Source organism: Drosophila guanche, unplaced genomic scaffold (assembly GCF_900245975.1).
Source record: "Drosophila guanche unplaced genomic scaffold, DGUA_6, whole genome shotgun sequence".
Classification (NCBI taxonomy): Eukaryota; Metazoa; Arthropoda; class Insecta; order Diptera; family Drosophilidae; genus Drosophila; species Drosophila guanche.
This window is the reverse complement of record NW_022995743.1, coordinates 2,627,922-2,650,857: the sequence shown is the minus strand read 5'-3', so window position 1 is coordinate 2,650,857 and position 22,936 is coordinate 2,627,922. Positions and strand designations below refer to the sequence as shown.

The window sequence follows — 22,936 nt, the reverse complement described above, 5'->3', positions numbered from 1 at the left end:
GTGGAGGCAGCAAGATCAAAGATCAAACATTGGGAAGAGCTTCCCAGGCAGCAGCCAGCAGCTGGAAGACATTCCACGCATTCCAGTTTGCCTCTTTACGGGCGGCCACTGCCACATAATTGAATTATAAGGCAAAACAAATGCAGGAAAAGTCATAACTGGAGCTGGCTGAAGATGCGCCTTCCAGTTGCAACTTAGTCGCTGTGTGTGGGGCACGCGATCTGCGGCCAGAACTGCAGTTACAGCTGAGATCGCGCACTGAGTGGCAGGCAACGGCGGGTGTGATTAGAGCCCAATGAGTGGGTAAGTGGCCATGGAGCCCATTCCCGCTGGGAACGAAACCAGTTTACATAGAAGAAGAACAACAAGCGGCACATGTGGCACGTCTTGAGGCGATCAAAACGCGATCACACAACAATCATAAGAAATAAAGTGGAGTCCAAATGCTCAAACAAAGACTTCCGGCGCTGGATGCCACAAGGTGGAGACTCATCTGGAGCCTCCTAGCCTCTGCCTGCTGCTGCTGACGAGTGTCGGTCGAAGTTAATGCCGCCAGGCACCGTTAGTATTTATTGCTGCCTGTTCGTACATGTGTAAGTGACGCCGATCGATGCCACCGATCGATCCGGCGCGCTCGTTCGATTCAATAACTGATGGCCAAAGGAAATTGCTGCTCGGCAGCGATTGAAAATCACTCGACTGAAGCGGCTAACGGCTCCACACATTTGCATACGAGTCAGTCCCCAACAGCAGCAAATCAAGCCACAAATATATCGGTTTTTATGGATTTTTAAACCTTATTTTGGACTTATTTTGCTTTTATTTTGCCTCCTACGGCACATAATTAGCAGCTGATTTTGATTAGAGATTTGCGCATTTAATGACACAATATTTTATGCTCATTTTGCATTTATTTTGACTGATTTGCTTTGGCTTTTAGTCTATTTAGTTTGCTTTGATTTATTTGCATTTGCAGTCATCAATCCTCAGCTGCAATTACCCCGCTAACTGCAGCTCCTCTCGCCGTCACATTTGTGCAGTTTTCCAGTTTTCATTGCCGGCGGCTGGCAGACAGGCGATGCAATTAATTTTATTGCTATTTATGCAGATTTTCCTCTACTCTCTGCTGCAATGTGGCTCAAGAAAAGGTCAATTGCTGTGCCTTGGTTTACTTTTCATTGGAATTGGATTTGGGTTTGACTGCTGCCTTTTGTTGTGCTAAGAGGCTTTTCTTTTGATCTGAGCTCAAAAGTGGTGTTATCAAGCATCCCATTCAGCGCTCAAGCTGGCATATCTATGGACTTATCACTGTTGGGTTAAGTGGTTTAGAAAGCCGCAGCCACAGCAGCGACTTGACAGCTCACTCCGAGCTGCATGCAGCAGCATCAGATTGTGGCTGCAACTGTAAAATTGCATCATTTATGATGCAGCTGTGGCACATTTCAGCAATATTAACATGCGATAAACAATGAGAAATATGCGAGACAATGTTGCGGTCGAGTTCTCTCCGGTTCTGGCAGCAGCGCCGATGATGATGTCTCACTTGTGCAGGCAGCGCCCGCTAATGGATTAACTTGTTTTTGTCTATTTTATGCGCAGCTCCAGCTGGAATTTGTTTAGGATCTACCAAAGGCCCCTCTGCTTTGGCTGGAGAGCCAGCCTAGAACTAGTTTTTGCCTCTCTAATGAGGCGGCATTGTCCGGCTCAGTCTCATATTTCATTCGCTCTCGATGCCTCTCCCGCCTCCAGTTTCGAAGTGTTAAATGCCTTTTGTCTGCTCTGCGTATTGATAGCCCATTAATCGAAATTTGTCATTCCATTCCCAGGCAACTGGAACTGCTGCTGTGTCTGTGTCTGTGGTGTGGGCGTGTTTGCCGCTCTAATCTAATCTGTGGCACTCGTGTGAAATGTCAAATGCAATCAAAACAGCGTCGCGCGGAAAAAGGAAACGCCGCACGAGCAAAAACCCGTTCGAGGAGTCGCTCCTTGCGGCTTATCGGCTAACGCGAGGCGACAGTATGACAGATCGAATTGGGATTTTTGCCAATCTATCTAATCATTGAGAGTCCAACTTTATTTATGACTTCCCGACCGGACTGGGGAGTTAACAATGTCTGTGTGTAGTTCGTTAATTGTTCACTCGAATGTGGAGAAAAACACACACACAGAAAACATGTGTAATAAATATGCAAATGAGGCTGAGATTTCTGGCCCAACGAATGTCAAATGGCTCTCCTCTCTCCTCTCTTTTTCTACAGTTTGTTGACCCTTCTCTCTGCCCCTTTGTACCCTTTGTCATGCTAGCAACACAGACTGTTGATAACTGTAAAGCGTCAGCCAATCTGCTCCACACATTCCACAGCTGAGAAGATTCTCTCTTCAGGGTCTTGCATGCTCCAGCAATTTCCTAGTGGCTGTCGCTCTGTCTCTCAAGTGGAAACTAACAAATTAACACGCCAGTTAGTTAGAGGCGTCGATTTGGGATTTGGGTTAAGCAGCAGCAGCAGCAGCAGCAGCAGCAGCAGCAGCCAAAGTAAGGGAGAAAGTTGCTGCAGTCGGAGTTGCCCATAATTGAGACAACAAGTTGCCAGCCATAAACAACAGTTTTTGTTTCGTTAGTGCCGGCGGCGGCTATCCATACATAATTACGAAGAATTTCTCAATAAAGGCAAACAAATCAAAAGCAAAGTTTGTGCAAAAATTGATTAGCGGGGAGCTGACTGCAGCTCACCAGCTTGGGCCACCACGCTGCCTCTCCCACTGGTTGTAATCTCAGCTGGTGCCATAAAATATTATGGCAAATTGTGGGTTGCCGTTTCGGCATTCGCATGTTTATGGCAGACTGCCATTCCGGTGCAAAGAATTCACTTGAAATTGCTATCGGTCGAGCATTAAATTTAAATTGGCATGTCAAGCAATTAGAAATCAAAGATAAATTCTGATCAAAAGCCCACACACACACACACACACACACACACTCGATCGAGTCAAATGTCTCTTGTCAATTTTTAAGCCATGTCGACGGCCCACACGGACACGTATCGGGACTCAATTGCTAACAAGCCATTGGTGACACATTGCCCGGGCCATGTACGTAAGTCAATTCCATTACAAACGTCGGTTCGGTTATGGCTTTGGCTTGTGGGTGGCTAAGCCACTGCCGCTTCTAGCCTGGCTAATTGGATCAAGTGGAGCAGAGAAAGCCTCGACGCGGTAATCAAATTATTTTTGTTTTGGCCTTTTTCCTATGCTTTTTTATGGGCAGACAAGTAATGTGTGTGCAAGTTGGAGCCTGTTTTATGGGCTCGTAAGCCTATTTGGTTATGACTTCATTCCCCGATGCTGTTAGTGGCTGGTGAAAGTGCACAGCGCGGCGCAGTGGCGATTAAAATTGAACGCATCTAAATAAATCAAATGAGGTGGCTGCTGCCAACGGCTTATGAATGCCATTACGCTGGTCGGGGTCCGGTCATCAAGTTCGTTGCTCAACAGTCACTCACTACCACACACACACACACACACACTCACACTATGCTTCAATGATTCTGAATCTGTGATAAAAGCCATACAAATATTATGCTGCTGCCTGTGCCTCGCATATCAAATCGCACTCGAATTTCATTTGATTTTTTAATGTAATTTTTTTGTTGCTGCATCTGTATCTGTATCTGTATCTGTGTATCCGTATCGTTTGAAATGCGCTGTTGACAATGGCTGGCCCTGGTCGCACCTCACTCGACACTTGGAGCGGCTTCGCCTTCACTGTGGAGCCCGTGCCCCGGCTCTTTGCATAATCGAACGCTTTGCCGCGACGTTCCCTTGGGGATTGGCCACTGAGATCACAGTTTTTTGTGATCCTTTTTTCGCACTTCACTCACACTGGACACGGACACACACACTGCGATCGCTGGATCGCTGGGATTATTGCGAATTTCTGTGTTGTCAGCTGCTGCTATAATTGATGTTGTTTTTTGAGTGCACTTTGCACCGATCTGGTAGGAGAACGGTAAATGACAGATCTGGCGCAAGATAACATGAACCGAAATCGACATCCACATCAGCGGCGCGACCCGAACGTGCCACGGAATGAACGAAAGAACAGAGTAAAGAGCGAATGGAGGTACGACGCGCACGCGCAACAGGTGTAAACTTGGATTGGCTTTGGTTTCCCTTCACCATACATACAAATTCCCTTAACATTGGGATGGGACGGAAACAGAGGAAGGAAAATAAGGTGTCGAAAACTACACCCGTTTTTCATCCGCCGTGATGGATTTTATACAAACGAAATCGTTCATGTCATTTTAAACAGGTGCTAATAAGGTAGGATCCATAAAAAAATGTCGTCTTTTTTACCTGCTTGCCATACCTTGCTAGCTATATGCCAAAGAGAGGATTAGGTCTCTCTCTCTCTTCTCATTTTTGCGTCTCAAAATGAGTTCGTGTCTCTGAGACTCGGTTTTTTGAGCAGTGACAGGAGTGGGGTGGGCACTATGGCATTCATACTCAAAGCAAAGAGAGTCTAACTCAATTTTGCGTTACAAACTACTCTCTGTCTCTCTCTCTCTCTCTTTTGCTTGTGGATCGCGATGGGTGGATCTTGAATAGCTAGCGCAGCCCAGCGGTGTGCTACAGTTTTGGAAGTACAAGGCTACAAGCGATTTAGTTGTTTGTACATGTAATACATTTATTTGCAATAAAACCTTACAAATGTGTTAGAAGAGTATCAATTAAAACACAACAAAAAATTATGATTCTGTGCTGCAAAATATGTGCTTAAATAGCAAACACTAATCTTTATTCTTTTCTTTGCCTGAGATAAGTGAAATTTGTGTAGAATGTAAGTTTGATGTCGCGCCAAAACATGTAGACGTGCATAGTTCTCAAATTCGACGCCATGAACTACTTGATCGTGGCGCCACTGAGCAATGCAGTGACTCCCCAACCGTGGAATCTCGCACTTGAGCGTGTCATCGGCTGTCCCCTCCAGCTGCTTGAGACATTAAACCGTGACAAAAAGCGCGTATGTCAACCATGTTAGCCATGTGAAGGGGTTCAAGGCTAATGCGCCTTTTGACCATGTTAGTTGGTCAGCCAGGCAGATGCCTTTGCCGGTCACAAGATCATTAGGCCCTGCCCTCTCTCTGAGCATGACATTAGGCCCTTAATGCGGTCTCTGGGCTAATTAGATGCCAAGCGTGGAGCGTAGTGAGAGCGGAAATGCCTTTTTTTGTTGCACCCAGAGAGCTGCGATGCTCTTTTATGATTTTATGATTTTATGATTTTATGATTTATGGAGCGGCGGGGCAAGTGCGTGGCTCCGGCCGTGTGAAGCTCCCGAGGTGCCGGCAGTCGCTTTACGAGTACCGGCATTGGTGGCAATGGAAAACTGAAAATTCCAGATGCAATTAGCTAAAGCTAAAGCCTAATTAGGCAACCAAATGAATTCGTTATGTGTGCCGCAGCTGGGGCTAGAGCTGAGCTTAGAGGCAGGACCTTCTCCTCGCTGCTATCACAAAATCAATTTGGCTAATTGCAAAGCATAATGACCTCGTTTGCTGCCACATTTCGTGAGACACCCAAACGTCAACACGCCAGCAAACACAGAATTAGGAACGTCCAAGGGAGCTGCCTTCAGGCTGCAGACAACTTTTTGACACGCCAACTCAGGGCAGTGGGTCGGAACTGGGGGTTGTATCTATCGTTTATTAGTGAAATAAAATAAGCCCCAAAGTGTCATCAAATCAATGCAAACTAGCGCACAGGCATCGAAGTTAGCGCCAAAGGCAGAGGCCAAATGGGAAAGCAAACTTTTTCCCGGGCAACATTTGCAGCCATTAAAGGGGGAGGGCCAACTGTGGCAGCCTGCTGTCTCGGACTTCTTCGATTGGCCCATTAAAGGCCATAATAATGGGCAAAGTTAGCGCCGCAGCACAGGGTCGCAGGTGTGTCCCGCAGGGCATGGAAATAGTTTTTTCGCTTTGCCCATTTCCTGCTAATAGATTTCTGCGCTGATGTGTCCCAAATCAATGGAAAGTCTCCAGAGATTGCTGAACTTCTTTCTTTATACAAATTTTTAAAGAGTTTTTCCCTCTTCTTAGCCCACTAAATGGCAATTTATGAGCTCTACTTTAGCGCTGTGCTAATTCGCTGAAATAACTGAGGCAAATGTTTGCCTCGTGTGACAAGTCATCGTAATTTCCACGCTGCTTGAATTGGAGTCTCCCTTTTGCCATTTACCCCACGAGAGCCAATGACATTGACGTGCCGCCTTCACACAATTCACAAATGTTTAATGTTGCCATTGTGACGGGCAAAGAGAAAGGAATCCTTACCTAAAATACATGAGAAATATATGAAATTGATTTATCTACGAGTCATGTGCAAAATGAACAACAACCGAAATAACCAGAGCCTTATTTATGATGCTTCGAGGGTACATTAATTATGTCATCTGCGGTTTTTGGGGTACAGTTGGAGGGGCAGAGGCAGTGCCTTTCATGTGGTTAGGGGTTAGGGGTTAGGGCAGAAAAAGCCCCCAAAGACGACACCACACAAGCCCAAGTTGGCCAAGCGAAACAAAGCCATATCAATTACCCAGGCAACCAACATATAAAGTAATGTAGACCAAAGTAGAGTAGTATCCGTATTCGTATCCGTATCCTGGCCAAGAACAAAAGGCCACAAACCGCAGCAGAGGGAAGCAGCAACTGTTTGGACTGTTGTTGTGCGGAAATGCACTGAGCATTGTTACCAATTTCAATGCTCATCATTATTATGGCCAGACGGGGGGTGCTCCATGTGTTCCATCTACGTGCCGGGCGAAATGCAATCAACATATTGTAATTCAGAAATGCATATTGAGAACGTGCAAGGAGATACTCCACAGAGGCAGACTGCCTCTGCCTCCCTCCCTTTCCCCCTGTTGCACTTAACGGGCCGGCGGATAAAAACAAAACGAAGCCAAAGCAAGCAACGAGGCAAAGACATTGTTGCGGCATCAAGTGCATCCCGTGGCAAGATGCAAAATCTGGCAGCGTTTGCATTTTGATTTCCCATTTCGCGTGCTCTCCAGTAACGCATTTATTACTTAGCAGAAAAAGCAAGCAGCAGCAGCAGCAGCAGCAGGCAGTAGTGGATGGCAACAAAAGGAGGCAACTGCGGCAGCCGGCAGACTGCAACTCAATTTCGCAGACTCATGCTGCAGTTGTCAACGCCAACGACGGCGAAGACACTTGTAGAGGAGCCCAGCTACGGGCCCCCACACCACTTGTCCGCCAGCTGCATGTAGCTAACCACTTGGTGTTGACAGTGAGACAACAGCCACAGCAACTTGCAACTCTCGACTCTGGTTGCTGCAGACAGCCAGACAGCGCCAACTGTCGAGTGATGGACAGATAGCCGACAATCAGTTGATGCTCTATCGATGCGATGTGGGTTTTTTCGGGTGAAAACCCACCAAGAGTTACGGGTAAATCGATGATCCAAGTTCTAATTAGAGCGGGGCGGCTGATACGTAAATAAAACTGATATATTTATTATTATTATATGTATTCCTTGCTGGGATTTCCCATTAAAGTTGAATAAGAACGGGAATATTAGGGTATAAGACTAAGGAATACCCTCTGAGCTGCTTTTAGCTATGAAATGGCAAATGTTGCACAAATATCACAAGTTCTGGTACAAATATTGTGTCTAAACATAATCCACTGCATAAAGTATCTACCCTCTCCACCACTCTCTATACAGGGCATGTGTGCGCCATGCACAATTAAATTTCCTTCGGTTAGTTGCTGCTTGTAATGCAAAATGTGAATGACGCCCATAATAATTAAATATTTATTGAATGAATTGCTGGCTGTAAAAATGCTCAAATTATTTGTCAAGCGTCGAGGCCAAATCCATTGAGATTGTCATCGTTGGCAGAAGGGTGCGGGGTGCGGGGCATGTGGTTGTGGTCCAACCAGATCGGCCATCGCTTGTGCGGCCATAAAAAGTGCGTTACAAATAACTGCACTTTTATTGAATGGCACCGGCACCGGCTCCAGCGTCCGCAGCAGCAGCTGCCTTGGACCGTTAGAGACAGAGACAGCAGCAGCAGCCAAAGCTCTAGCGCTCGCTCTCGCTCTCCCTCTAGCTCCATGTTCATGTCCAAACTCCACTCAAATTGAGCGCCGATCGCGCTGATTTGAGCTAATTGCTGTGCAATTTGTGAGCGCAGCAGCAGCATGGAATGCTGCGCTGTCAAATCAATGCCGCAGCAAAGCACTTAATTAAAAGTTATTGAAAGCCCATGTATAGCCAAATGTATATGTATGCAAAAATTGAACTTTTAATTGCATAGGCATGTTGCACGGGAGACGCAAGTGTTGCGGAGACACTGAGACAAAATGAGGCAGCAAACAGAAGAGAAAAAAGAGCAGAAAAATATATTAAGTCAACTATGGCATAATCTGATTGGAGATTTGTAATCTTCAATCTTTATTTATTCGTGGACAGCTCATAAAGCTAAGCTGAGGAAATTCCACTGTAGATAGAGACTGCATAACCATAAAAAGCTTCACCATAAAGCTCATTCACTTTCTCATTACATTTTATGTCTTCATTTGGGGACACTTAAATTTGAAATCATAAAAAATACTACTCCAAAACTACTCTTACTTTCCCACAGTGTAGTTTACAACTTCCTCTTGGATATTTACCTCACTTCGGCCGACTTGATGATGGCCTTTGGCGGTGCATCCCAATAGTTGGGCGCGGGTGGCACCCATTGGCGCAGCACTTGATAGTTGCCCTCCAGCAGGGCCATGCCCTCGATAACCTCCTCATCCGAGTCGCCATCATTATGGGGTGGTGCATCATTGTTGCTGGCATTATTGTTGCTCAAATTATGATTTTGGCTATCGCTTGAGGCATGCAAATTATCCAACGAATCGTTCATTGTTTTTTTTTGGCGCCGCTTTCACTGGAGGAGGTCACTTCGTGGCCGCTGGGATAATATTTGGTGGGTAAACAAAGATGCGCATTGCCATTTGCGCTGACTCACACGCACACGGCGCTGGGAGAGAGACACGCCACACGCCACACGCACACTCACACGCACACAGAAACACCGACACAAAGGAGAACTATTCCTTGAGAGAGAGAAAGCAACTAAAAGAAGAAGCAGCTGGAGCCGCGTAGCAAACAATAACAAAGACAGTCAGCCGGCTGTGGGCACACAAGAAATTTCTCTCTGTTGCTGTTGAGATTTTTGCCTTTTTCTACACGATTTCGGTTTTGGGGTTTTGTCACAGGAAATATTATTAATAATATTTATTCAATTAAACTTTGAACACGAGACGACAGACGGACGGTCGCGCGCGCTGCTCTCCGCTCGCGTTGCACTCACGGATTGTTCTTCCTTCTAATCGGCGAAAATGTTCGTTGCGTTTGTTTTGGCACCCAAAATTGACGGCCACGGCGAAAAACACATCGCACAAAGGCAAACACACACACACAGCTGTACGTGAGGGGTTAATATCTGGCATTCGCTTTTGCATCCCTTGTCGATGGCAAAAGAACTCGCCACCGTTTCGCCTCGCGTCCTTGAGTCGCCAGCCACCTCGTCGCTGTTTCAGTTTCAGTTTTGGTCGCTGTCTCGCCTTGTGTTACCGTTCTTCTGCCTTTTTTTAATGCATTTGCGAGTGTGTTTGTGTGTGTGTGTGTTTGTGTGTGTGTGTGTGTGTGTGTAAAGTAAAATAAGGGTTTGTAATGTAATGTTTTTATGTCTGATTTCGGTTTTGAAGCGATTGTATGGGGTGGCAGGAGGCCAAAGGCAGTGGGAGGGCTCTGTGTTCAATGCACGCATATTGTTGAAATTATGTAGCCAAAGGGAGAGGGCGCAAAGTGCTAGCATAAGAGGGGTGGTGGAGAGGTGGGTGTGTGCCTGAGTGTGAGTGTTCACCTTTTGAAGCTCTTGAACGGAGTTCGAATTGGATGGGCACAGTGGTTGGGGAACGCTGGTACAATGCAGATTGAAGTTTGTAGTTTAATTTCTGATTAGTAATCGGAATTAGAGAATAAAAATCTGAGCTAAGTCTTAAGCAGTAGAAGGAAATATTTCGTTAAGTGAACTGAACAGAACTAACTGTGGCTTCGAACGAAGGAAAATTATAATTAAATTTGTTCTTCTGCCAGCTATGAAATTCTTTTATTACATCCCATAATAATGCCATACTTTATTTGTATATTTACAAATTATTATTGTCAAAAAAATACAGCATCCAGTTAGACACTTTCAATTCGCTTTCGCCGCAGTTGGATTTCGACAGAGACCCAATAACCCACGCACCACTGTGCTCAGTTGTAACTTATAGCCATAAAAGTCTGCACGACGCGATCCCCGTGAACTCGCATACACACACAGGAAAACCTTTTACCCCTCACACACGAACACAGGCAAGCATATTCTTGAAGGGAACTCGAAGCGAACAAACCCCAAAAACAGTAAACAAAGGCAGGAAGGAAACGAACGCTCGAACGTATGCTCATATTTTGTTACACACACAGCCAGAGAGAGACAACGAGAGCGAACGAGGGAGAGAGTGCAAGAGAGAGCGTCTCTCGCGTTGTTTCTGTAGTTTGTTTCTCACTGATTGCCAGGTTTGGTTTTTATTTTAATTCACTCACTCAATTTGAATGTCGTTTGGCTCTTCGGGCTGTTGTACCCTGCAGAATGCAACCCCCAAGCCTAAGCGTCTTCACGGTAATTTGCACACGTGCCAAGCGGCAGAGCAGCACAAGAGCAGCGTAGCAGAAGCTGAGCTGAGCGTCAAAGCAGCGAAGGCAGCAGCGCAGCAGAAGCGAAGCGGAGCAGAAGCTGAGCTGAGCGGAAAAGCAGCAAAACAGCGTCGCAGCAGAGGGTCAAAGCAGAAACGCAGCGGAGCTAGGCAGAGCAGCAGAGCTAAGCAGAGCAGAGCGGCCGAGCAGAGCTAAGCAAAGCTGCGTGGGTCGCCTGGTCAGCCCGGGGGTTGGTTTCACTCGTGACCAGACAGCGCAGCGATCGTTAAATTTTATGATTTCATATGCTGCTTATGCTCAGAGGCAGACCTACAGACAGACAGCGACGCGTCTCTGCCCAGCTTGACGAAGCTTTTGCTATGCTATGCAATTAACACGCAGCACAGAGAGGAAAGAGTTTAGACAACATAACTGTACCCCACACACCGCACCTCTGCGAGTGCTGGGCCAAAACAATCATCCAGGCAACACTTACGAGGCCCCAGGGAATAGGATGCATGCCGCCCCCCTTCCCCAAAGGAACACGGGTAAAAGTGAAAGCTCTGTTGGGTAACGCTACGGTATTTAATGTGCAAATATCTCATACTACGCGACATTTGACGGCCACTGACCCACACCACGCCACGCCACACCATTCTACTACCTTCTGCTCCCACCTACTCCTTTCTACTCCACTCCTTGGCATGTTGCTTTTGCCTGTTACTGTTGCGAGCACAAACAAATTGCGTCGTTTGGCAAATCAACCCTGCAGACAGGACAACAAACATGCATAACGTTGCCTGGTGGGTGGAGCGTACTGCCAGCAATAACAACCAACAACCAACAACACTTCAACAGCCGCACACACAATTTCCGCTTTGGGTACAGGAGGGGGAGCAGCGGCAGCAGAGGGCTCTCCCTTCGATTAAAGCGAGAACTGCTTCAAAATTTTAATTAAAATGCATCTGGTTGGTAGGTGTGAGGCCAGGCCTTTGCTGTCATTAGCAACATGTTGCAGCATCAGCGAGCAACAACGACCAACATCACAGACAAATGACATTTGCGTAATTTAATTTTATTCATTGCATAACTCACATATTTAGCAAGAACAGAGACCCAGGAGAGACCACACACTTCACTTCGCACTCCCCACTCTGCTTACGAGAGTCGGCATAAAAATAATTATATAAACTTTATGCCCCTGCCGTCTGGCAGTTCTTGGACTGCTTTTCCACCCTCGATATTGTCACACGCCCACGCGGACCACCTTCACTACGCTGTCCAACTCCAAGCTCTCCCCCAAGTTCTCTTTTGCTCCCCCTCCCCCAAAAACCGCACAGTTTTCAGCCCAACAGCCCAAAAACCGAGAGCGGTATAAACATTCAGCCCGCCGGCGTTCTCGTTACCGTTACCGTTACAGTTCCCTTTCCCCTTCCCCTTCACCACTGCACGACACAGACACAACGATACTCACCTCGCCCTGGGCCTTGCCATGGCCGGGGCCGCCTTTAACATGATTTGTTGGATTTGGCGAAAAAGATTTCCTAATTCCATTTGCCAGACATGTTGCGGCTGTTGTGACTCTTTTGGGGTTGGTTTTTACCCAACAAATATTGCAGGTCTTTGTGGCCCGGCAGCGAACAGTTTCAAGTGTTAAAGCAGCTAAGGGGTTAAACATGCGAGACACAGAGAGAGAGAGAGAGAGAGAGCAGATAGTGGAATTTCTAGCACAAAATACACAAAATGTCACCTTCAAGTTGCGTTTAGATAATGACAATATCAGTGCCCAAAAAAGATGTTTCCCATCATTATCAAAGTACCCAAGGCGGCGGCTCAATTACAATTTTTGTCAGCTCCCTCCGTGACTGCCGCTGATATGCTGATTGCCTGATATTTCCAAACACTTCATCAAGGGGCGCACTCTTAGACTTTGATAGGCCCATTGTGTTGTGCCAGTGCCTCCTCCCGCTGCCCGTTTTGCTGTGGGAAAAGCCCACACAGAAGCGCTCATAAAGCAGACAGACAGACAGACAGACAGACAGCAACTAACTAAGCCACTCTCTACTCGACTTTTTAAGCCACTTTTTAGCTCTAAGCCTAGCGCTGGGTCGTTCCTCCCTTTGCCACAAAAAATCATATGCAAATGCCGCTGGATCCAGGCAGCTGCTTGCCGCTTGCCGCTTGCTGACTCTGCTGTTTATTTAAAGACTTGCCACGCATCGTTGGGCCGTGCCACATGTTGACGAAATCCATGGCCACATCAAAGCGAACTACAAAATGCGGATAAAAGCGCCGATCGCTGGGGGCTCTTCCGCTTGCCCCGTTTTTACTACGCCTTTCGCAACGAGAACCAGACCAAAACTCAGGCAAAACTTGCAACACATTTTGACGAGTATTTCGTGGTATTTGCCCGTTCGTTGTGTTTGTCTATTATTGAAATCTTTTGGCTTATTTGCACTCATTTTGGGTGGGTGCCCACGGGCGCAGAGAGACCCAGAGAGAGGGACTGGCTCGTAAATATGCAAGTCATTAATAGATAGATGAGGCAGCCCCGGGCCAGAGCTCTCTCCACCATCCTGTCAGCTCTCATCAAAGTCAGCAACCCTCTGGCCCCGTCTTTGGTGGGTGGGCTAAGCGTTCCCCCTGGGCTTGGGGCTACTGCCTGCACATAAATTGAGTCAAAATTATGCTTCATTTGATTTAACACAATCGGTTTGACTTTGCCCCTGACAGCCCTTTGCCGCGCAGCCATGTCGAGGCATTTGGATGCCCGTTTTCAGCGACAATTGGATTGGGCGCAGGTTGGCATTGATTCGTTCCACATACCTCGGGGTAGTGACATGTCATGGAGCACACTTCAGGCATGGCCAGATGGGAGAACTTGCTTTGAGCTACAAAATGTATCAAAATTTACAGCAAACTCCACTCCTCTAACCCACCTCTTACCCCAGTTTCTGGAGCTCCTAAACTCACTCAAATTTCTAGCAATTCAATGGCTAATTATACCCACAGATCGGATCGGATCGGATCGGATTATAACGTATCGGATTGAATCGATTTATTAGCGAAATACTTTTCATATTCGCGGAGACTGCTGCCAGATGCTTATCCATCTTTCTATGCCATAATAAACACATTGTCTGCGAGCTGCAGGAGCCCCCCATTTTCGGAGGAGTTTGCCCCTTGCCACAGACTAATATTTCCGCTATTGGCAGCTATTTCTTTCACTTAACCGCGGGCCACTGCAACTTGCACATGTTCGGCCCCTGCCACACTCTACACGGATTTTCCAGGCATTGCCTTTTCTTTTTCTCTTCTTTATTGACAGGCAGCAGACTCGCCAGCGGCAGGCAGGCAGGCAGCAGTTGTTGTTGCAACATCCGCACATGTGGCTGGCTTTGGCTTTGGCTTTTCCTGTTTTGTTTGCAGCAGGAGCATTGTTATTGTTTATTGATGCACTACTTTGCGCTATTTTCGTGTGGCAGCGCAAGTTGCAACAGCAGATGGCGATGCCAGGCCAGTGGGCGTTCAAGATGAGAGAAACAGAAACCAGAAACCAGAAATCAGCAAGAGAACAGCAGTTGCTGCCTGCCACATAAATTGTTTGGACGCGGCAGGAGAATGGCTGCAACAGATGCAGATTTAATGAACAGCCGCCATGCCACGGGGAGTTGCCACAGCCAAAAATGCTCAAATTAGAGCCAGCCAGTGTCAGGGCCAAGAGCTGCTGATTATTAGCAGAATGTCAGCAATCGGAGCTCAACTTTTATTGAATTGTCAAGTGGCAGCCTCCTCCTCCTGCTGCTGCTGCTGCTGCTGCTGCTGCAGCGGTGGCTGGCTCTTGGCTCTTGGCTCTTGGCTGCTGCTGCCTTTTCCTGCCAATTACTGCTGCAGCCGCTGCCGCTTGTCGTTTGCCAATTTTCAGATACTTTTTCTTCAATTACGTATACGACCTGGTTGCCAGCGCTGCCTCTCCTGGGCTACGGGGATTTTCTTTCATTTTATGTCGCATGTAATTAGTCACGATGTTGGCAGCAGACACACTGCAGGCCGCTACCTCTCCCTGCCCCTGCCCCTGCCCCCGCCACTGCTGCAACTTCAAGTCTGCCTTTGGGTGCCATTCCCTGCACTCGATTCTCAAGTTTGGAGACGGCAACTCTTGAGCTCTCTCTCTCTCTCTCTCTCTCTGTCTCTCTCCGCTGCCTCCGTTGGCCTTTGTTGTTTGCCGTTTTGCAACGGCTAAAACAAACTCTGGCCCCATCCATCGCGGAAGTGTGAATCGTACTGGCCTGCAGTTGATGTTGTCCTCGCAGTAAACTGCACCATAATTAGGCCAATTAGCTGGCCATCCGGCACGAAGAACCTTTGCTCCCATCAACAAGATGAACACTTTCCAGGCAGACATTCAACGCCTCAAACCTGTGCCAAACATAATCCATAGAGCCAAGCAGCGCGCTCGGCTTCGCTTCGATTTAATCGAGTATTAATCAAAACACAGTTCATTTTTGTATAGAAAAAACCAGTTCCCCCCCGCTTGGAGCAGACGAAACTTCTGCAGACTCATTACCGGCGCACAAAAAATAAAAACTTGAAACAGAAAACATTTTTCAGCCACTCGAAAACTTGTCTTGCTGCGTAATGCTCCCCAACCATGGAGCCGCCAGAAGGCATACATTTATGTATGTACATTTTTTGAGTAATGTTCAATGCTTCCCCCCCCACTTGAGACCTCCTGCGCACTTGAATCTGTTACGCAAATGTGCGTAATGTGTGCTGGTAACAGCTGGGAACCGCTCAGCGCGTGGGCCTTGACAGACAACTCACAAAATAAGTGAGGAACTTGAGGCTACCAAACAGCGGACAAGAGCCGCCTTTCAAGTGGGCAACAGCAAAATAAAGTCTACAAAATGTTGCCCATAAAATGGGCAAATGAATCACGGCACACAGCACAAAAATATGTACTTATGTACAAACATATGTATTTATGTAGAAAATATGTATTTATGTATGCACAGAATATACTCGCAGGCATTTGACATTTTGCAATTAGCCAAAGCCAAAGTTAGGGCCATGTTTAGGGCACAAATTCCTCTTTCATTCCAGATTTCCTACAGCAAACTGCAGCCAAATGTGAGCTCCAAAAAGCCATAATTTATTTCCCGTTTGCTCTTTTATTTATCTCCACGTTTTGGCTTACACAATCGGAGATTTTATCTTCAATCTTCCAACTTTATTAGCCATAATCTCTGTGCGGAGCTAAAACATTTTTAATGACTTTGGAACGCTTTTGTTGAAGAGAACATGGAAATATTTTATTGGCTTCTTCTGTTGATCTCCAAATGGCGGGACAAGTTCAATGGACCGACTGCACCGGCAGCTGTGGCTTCAATCGAGGCTCATGTTTGGAAATCAATATCTTTGGGGGTACATTGATTGACGAATGGACTGCAACAGAGTCCAGCTTCGTGGCACAATTAATCCTGTGAGTAAATAGCTCCCAGAGAGAGCGGCAGGGAGCGCGCTACATAAATTCAATTTACGCGGAGCGAGGCGAACTTTGCTGTCACACAATTTGCAATCAGGCAGAGGCAGAGGCAGAGGCAGAGATCGAGTCCGAGACCTCGACGTGTTGGGTAATTTGGAGAATTTATGACGAGCATTATGGCAACACTGGCTACAGCTATCTCTCTCTCTCTCTCTCTCTCTCTCTCTCTTGCAGTGTGTGCTTGTAATTCTTAGAGCTGCCGCCCCAAAACCCACAAACCAGTTTCATTTTTGTGCAGTTCTCCTTGCTGCCTGCTGCCTGCTGCCTTTCCGATTACTCACGCTTAACCGGCTCCGCGCTGCTCGCTGATCGTGAATTTTCCAGCCACCAACTCCATAATAAGGCACCGGGCAGCCACTGGTTTGGGATTGGGATTCCCGCAAAGCGCACACAAAATTAGAGTTGCCAATTATACAAATGGACAAAGACAGCCACAGAGAGAGAGAGAGAGAGAGAGAGAGACAGAAGGTAAGACTCTGATTCCCAGTCGGACATCGCAAGTCCGAGGCTGGTGGTAAATTGTCAAAACTGTTGGCCCGGCCTGCTGCTGCTGCGGCTCTCTTGGCCAGTTTTCCAGCTTGACAGGCCGACAAAGGTGCGGCTCTGCCAGAGAGCGACTTAGTTATGGCAGCAAATAGCAAAAAAGCAAAAAAGCAAAACAAAAACGCTTTTAAATTGGTTTTCCTTTTAGTCTTTTTCCAGTCTCCAGCTTTTCCGTCTCTCAAATGTCAAAGGCAATTGTCATGGGTGGATCCGCCAGCGGCTGTTGGGCGTAGCTCCGACTTCGACTTCGACTGCGACTGCGACTTTAATTGCAAATCCACAACAAAAAAAGAGTCCGCGATCCGTGGCAAAAATGTTAAAGTTGAAGGCGGCTTTTGGGGTGTGTCGGGGCCAGCGAATGTACACCAGAAATAAGCCACATTATGCAGCTAAGGTCGATCAGACTCTCGGGCTCTGCGTGCGTGCTGAATGAAAAATGCAAATGAGCGACAGAGCCACCGGGAAGACATTGCGTATACGCGGCGTTGCACTGCTGCCAAGAGCTGCCCCGAGGCGAAATTCAATTAAGTTGTTCGGGAAATTGGCCACGAGAACGTGTTGGATTTTTCCAGCACTGCAAGAAATGTTTGCATCTGAAGCTGGGAACTGCCTGACACAACTTTCTTTGCTCTCTGGCCCCAAACTTCTCACAGTGTTCGCCCATGTTCTTGGCTTTGTTGCAATGCAAATAAATCAACATGTCGATGCATTTGAGTCTGCCTGGCTTGTACGTGATACTCGCGCACCTTCGTGTCTGCCGGCCAATTACATATTTGTCTTGGGCTCTTCGGGGCTCTGGGGCTCTGCTCCACCCCTGACATGACATGGCCTGGCCTGGCCTGGCTCTGTGCTCCGCTCTCTCTCTCTCTCTCTCTCTGTTCGTGCCGGTGTGCTCCAGTTTCCTATGTGGTTCGCTGTCTCCTCCATGGCTGTATTACCCGTGCGATAATGCCGCAATTCATCATTATTCTGTGGCTCTTTTTTTGTTGTTCTTTTCCTGCACTCTAATGAAAGGCTGTTCCGCTCGTTTTCTTGTGCTTGCTGTCTGATATATTGGCAAGTCAAGTCGGTTGGATACAAGAAATAAAACAAAATGCCAGCGCCACTGGCAGTTAGCTTTTTGCTTTTGCTTTTGCTTTAGCGGTACTTTCCGCCTAATCTTGCTCTTGATTCCCCCCATTGTGGGGGCGTGGCTGCGGCTCCAATTAAGCCTTAACTGATTACAATAAGATCTCGGCTCATTAGAGTCCCTGGCAGTTAGATCTATAAAGGAAATAACAGACAATTGCGGCGGCCCCAAAATGCCAATGGAATGCCAAGCAGCAGCACACACACACACACACACACAGAGAGAGAGAGAGAGAGGGAGCTGGAAATTTGCAAACCACAAATTTAGATCAATAAAGAACACGCAGAGTGAGCCAGAACCAAGCCCACAAAAGGAGTCCGCAAACAATGCAGCACAAAAACAACAACTGCCTGGCTGCTGACCTCAGCAGAGCGCTGTCTCCCTCTCTCCCACACTTGAGATCTGTGTGTGGGTGTGTGCAAGGCTCTACCCATTATGGCGCCTAACGTACGAAAGAGCTTAACGGACGAGAGAGGGAGCGACAGAGAGTCTCTGCCGAGCTCTCTGACATTCAGAATGATTGCATCACGAAGTACAAATTTAAACAGCGATTACCTGCAGTCGGCTCTCCCCCTGCCCTGCCCAAGAACTGTACAGTTCTTGGGACAACAGCAAGCGTGAGAGCGGGAAAGAGGCGGGCAGCAAGAGAGAGCGCAGCTTCGCTTCCCGCAGCAATTTCTATAAATGCTGCTAAATGCATGATCTGCTGCATTTACGTCTCTGCAGAGCGGAGTGGGAAAGCCAAAGCGGGGGGCAGAGAGGACAAAGAATGCCGACTATGATTAAGTTAAAACAAAATTATAAGTTTCATTTATGTTGCTTTAATTGATGCCAGGCTCCGGATGCAGTGGCGGCGCTACAGGAGCGTGGAGTCGCCTCGTTAGCAACATGTTGCGGCGTCAGACTCACGCCACATACAAAACGTCTGTATATGGAAATCGCATGTGTAAATATTTTGACGGCAACTTTATGATTTATTTGCCATAATTATATGCAAATCGGGCAAATCGTGCCGCAAAGCGTGCAATTTAATGCGATTTTGTTGTAAGCGACGCCAACGGACAGTCAGTCAGTCCAGTGTGTGTGCCTCATTTGCCGCCTTCCATGCACTTCCCACTCCACCTGCACTCCGCCACTCCACACCTGCTCCCATGTCATTTAATGCTCCAGCGACTCTCCACTCAACACGCAAATTAATGAGCGTCCAACTAGAGTCTGGTTGGCAGCTTGCAGCAACAAATTGCTTTTGTGGTTTGCAACATGTTGCACACGCTAATTGAGGCAACATTGCAGCGACAATTTATAATATTTTCATGCTCTGTGGGTTGTGGCTTGCAGTGGGTTGGTGTGAGGTGGTTAATTGAGTGACTAATTGAAGGAAATCGCAAATGAAAAGTGGAATGCACATAAATGGTATATTTCTCTTTAATTCCCATAAATCTGTGAATTAATCTTTGACTTGCGTTTGCTTTTCTAGGGAATTTCATATTCAATAATATTTGTTTTCATTGGAATCTAACAAGAGAAGGAATGATCAGTGCAGCTGATTGAGGCAATTCTTACTACAAAATGACAGCTGAAAGTGGTGCCAGATGATACACATCTAAATGCCATCAGAAATGCTTCATGCCATAGACATTTGATAGACCCAATCAGAACGATGTTAAAGCTGTCCCTCTGCCCAGTCGTACTGCTTGCTGCCTGCTCGTACTGCTTGCCGCCTGGGCGAACTGCTTGTTTGCACTGGCAAAACACTCGACGACAAATCAGTCACAGGAGGGAGACTCGCATGACACAGGAGGGATAGATTCACAGAGTTGAATGGAATGAAATGCACGCACCTGGGGGCAGGCACTACAATTAGCTCGAGTGTGTACTCCCCCCGCCTGTGGGCACTTTTAACTTTGCTTCCACTTCATTTATTGATTGCATTCTATGCCTACCCCTCGTTCATGTGCCTGCTATCTGCGATGCACTCTGAATATGTGCCCCAATTTCGTATGCAACAGCAGCAACAGGCGGTGTGGAGTGTGTGCTGGCGTGGGCGTGGCACACTAATAAGGCGGTGGCGGTGGCGGCGGCACTCTAATTGGAGTAAATTATGTTTACACATTCGGCCGCCTGCAAATTGGGTCACAGAACGCAACAGATTGAGTGCTGGCAGGGAGCGGCAGAGTGCTGATATGAAATGCATTTCGTGTTTGGTTTTTACATAATTAAAAAGGTTCCAGCAGCGAAACTGGAAATGGAAATGGAAATGCTGAGAGTGAGGCTGCAACAGAGACCACGTGTGCGGTCTGGCTCCGTTCTTAGATTTGATCTGCCGGTTGGAATATTCTAATTAGATGCTAGCGCTAATATTTATGGTCTGTGACTATGAAATGGATGTGGACATGGGGAAAGAAAAGAGTTATCTAATGTGCTTGAGGTAGCATTTTGGTGGCATACAAATGTCAGCAGGAAGTGGCAGAGTTATGAGTCGATGCCGGGCCCAAGATAATGTTTCTATAAATACAACAGACAGAGAGAGAGAGAGAGAACTTGTAGACAGGTTTACAACTGGAAGATGTTCTTTCGTATGAGTCACATCACGCTGCCAAGTGGGAAATGGGAAATGGGAAATGGGCGACGGGCAACCCACGCGGCAAACCAACAATTGGGGGCAGAGATCGGGAAAACCAAGCAGGCAACAGCTCCACGGACACATGTGTCTGTGTGCAATGTCTCTACACATGTGTCTGTGTGTATGCATTGATGTCTGTACCTTTTGCTTTTTGTGTGCAATTAGAATCAGCTTCAGCATCAGCAGTGGCTTCGGCCTGAGCTTTGCTTCGCTTCGGCTTGTGCTTGGGTTTTTCCCCACTCGAATGGCCCGTAAACAGACGGGAGAGCAGCGAACCTCAACTGGTTCTGCCTCTCTCTCTCTCTCTCTCTCTCTCTTTCTGCGCTGCCAGCATAGAAGTCGTGTTCTGGACCGGTTCTCGCGCTCTCTCTCTCTGTCTCCGTTCCGTTTTGCGCTTGGCGATTTGCGATCATCTTTAAGTTCAGTTTTGTATTAAAGCTGCAATCGTGCTGATCGACTCAGCACTACACCGCAGCAGGCCGCACAGCGACAAGGAATTGATTGATATTTATTTAAATATAGTGCGGAAAACAGTAACGGGTCAAGCGGCTGAGATAACAGACAACGAAATGGCAAGCAAATGCAGTAAGCAAAAGGAACAGCTACACCTCGAGGCACGTTCTGTAGGCCAATCTCTGTTTTCTTTTAGTATTCCTGCTGCTCCTGGTGTTGGGACCCTACCTGCTGGCTGCGCAGGCCTACACCCACGGCACCTATGTCGTGCCCATCGCATTGCGTTTCGGAGGCGCACTCGCTGCTCCGGCAGCACCCAGAGCTCAGACAGACAATCAGCGGCCGCTGGAGGATGAGCTGCAGCCCCAGACGACTGCCGATGAGCAGCAACAGCCACAGCCCCAGCAACAGCCACAGCAACAGCCCCAGCAACAGCCACAGCCCGCCAATGTGCTGGGCGCCAATGAGGTGCATCTGCCCGCCGCCTCCAACAGTCCCACACGTCCCCCTGCCAAGCACAGCTTCAAGGATCGCTTCAGCTCGAAGCTCTTCCAGCCCATTGCCAGCCGTTCGCAGCAACAGAATATGGTCTACTCGCCAGTGTCGGTGCACGCGCTGCTGGGCATGATCTACGGCGCCTCCGAGGGTCGCACCTCCCAGGAGCTGCAGCAGGCGGCGGAGTTCAGCAGCGATGCACAGGCCGTGGGGCAGGACTTCCGTCAGCTAATCAAACAGCGACGACAGCTACAGAATGCGGAGCTTAACATTGTCAGTCAGATGTTCTACAACAAGAATCTGGGCGCCGTCAATCGGGATTATCCGGAGTACGCGGAGTACTACTACTCGTCCGGCATAGAGCCCGTGGACATGGGACGCGCCAGGGCTACGGCTGGCTGGATCAATGCCTGGGTGTCGGACAAGACGCGCAACAAGATCCGGGAGCTGGTCAAGCCCGGCGACATCGATGGCCAGACGGAGGCGATGCTGGTGAATGCCATTTACTTCAAGGCCCGCTGGGCCAACGAGTTCTCCGCCACGGACACGAGCTCCGGCAAGTTCCGACGCGGCAGCGGTGCGCCCAGCAATGTGGCAATGATGTTCAACGATGATGTGTTTGGCTATGCGGATCTGCCCGATCTTGGGGCCACTGCCCTGGAGATGAACTACGCGGACAGTGAGGTCAGCATGCTGATTCTGCTGCCCAACCAAGTGAATGGCCTGGCACAGCTCGAGCAGCAGTTGGCACGTCCCCAGCACGATCTCAACAGGATTGCGGCACGCCTGCGCCAGGAGACGGTGACCATTCGGATACCCAAGTTCCGCATTGAGTTCGAGCAGGACATGACGGAGCCACTGCAGCAGCTCGGCATCCGCGAGATGTTCACGCGCAGGTCCCAAGTCACAAAAATGCTCAATCGGCCCGTGCGCGTGTCCAAAATACTGCAGAAGGCCTTCATCGATGTGAACGAGGCGGGTTCGGAGGCGGCGGCTTCATCATGTGAGTACAGCTAAAAGGAGAAGCTTTCAGCGTGCAGGATTAACTTTATTCTCTCTCTCTTTTGGTAGATGCCAAGTTTGTGCCCCTCTCCCTGCCCATGAAGTCGCGCGAGTTCAATGCCGATCATCCGTTCGTCTTTGCGCTGCGCACACCCGACTCGGTGCTCTTCATCGGCCACGTGCTGCAGCCCACGGCACTGGCCTAAGAGACTCCGCCGCGACACACCCTAGAGCAGAGAGAGATTGATGCATTTGCGAAACAAATAATAAAGTGAACAAAAAATACTCATAGTTCCCCCAAGGATTGCGAATCATTCAATGCGAATCACCTTTCGCTGTAGGAACGATAACCTTTGCAGCCCACAGCTGCACCTCCGGTGGGTGC

The 22,936-nt window shown here is 48.0% G+C and overlaps 2 protein-coding genes across 4 annotated transcripts in view; one reads left to right on the top strand and one right to left on the bottom strand.

The window, feature by feature from the left end:
* Positions 1 to 22,936, bottom strand: part of LOC117578662 (protein prickle) — a 43,469-nt gene that overhangs the window by 15,334 nt on the left and 5,199 nt on the right. The window contains exon 1 of one of the 2 annotated variants that reach the window (XM_034264287.1): positions 8,703 to 9,089. The exons of the other annotated variant lie outside the window; for it this stretch is intronic. Coding sequence (XP_034120178.1) covers positions 8,703 to 8,941 — 239 coding nt within the window. The 5' untranslated portion in view covers positions 8,942 to 9,089. Of the gene's footprint in view, positions 1 to 8,702; positions 9,090 to 22,936 lie in introns of those variants that run through there. 2 annotated transcript variants of the gene reach the window in all.
* On the top strand, positions 21,028 to 22,852 carry LOC117578663 (alaserpin). 2 transcript variants are annotated; one of them, XM_034264290.1, is made up of 4 exons: positions 21,028 to 21,186; positions 21,251 to 21,455; positions 21,486 to 22,552; positions 22,621 to 22,757. In XM_034264290.1, exons 1-4 carry the CDS (start codon positions 21,171 to 21,173, stop codon positions 22,755 to 22,757), a joined length of 1,425 nt encoding a protein of 474 aa, XP_034120181.1. In that variant the 5' UTR covers positions 21,028 to 21,170. The 2 variants fall into 2 exon arrangements, with proteins under 2 accessions (XP_034120181.1, XP_034120180.1); XM_034264289.1 differs by having other exon boundaries at positions 21,251 to 22,552; positions 22,621 to 22,852.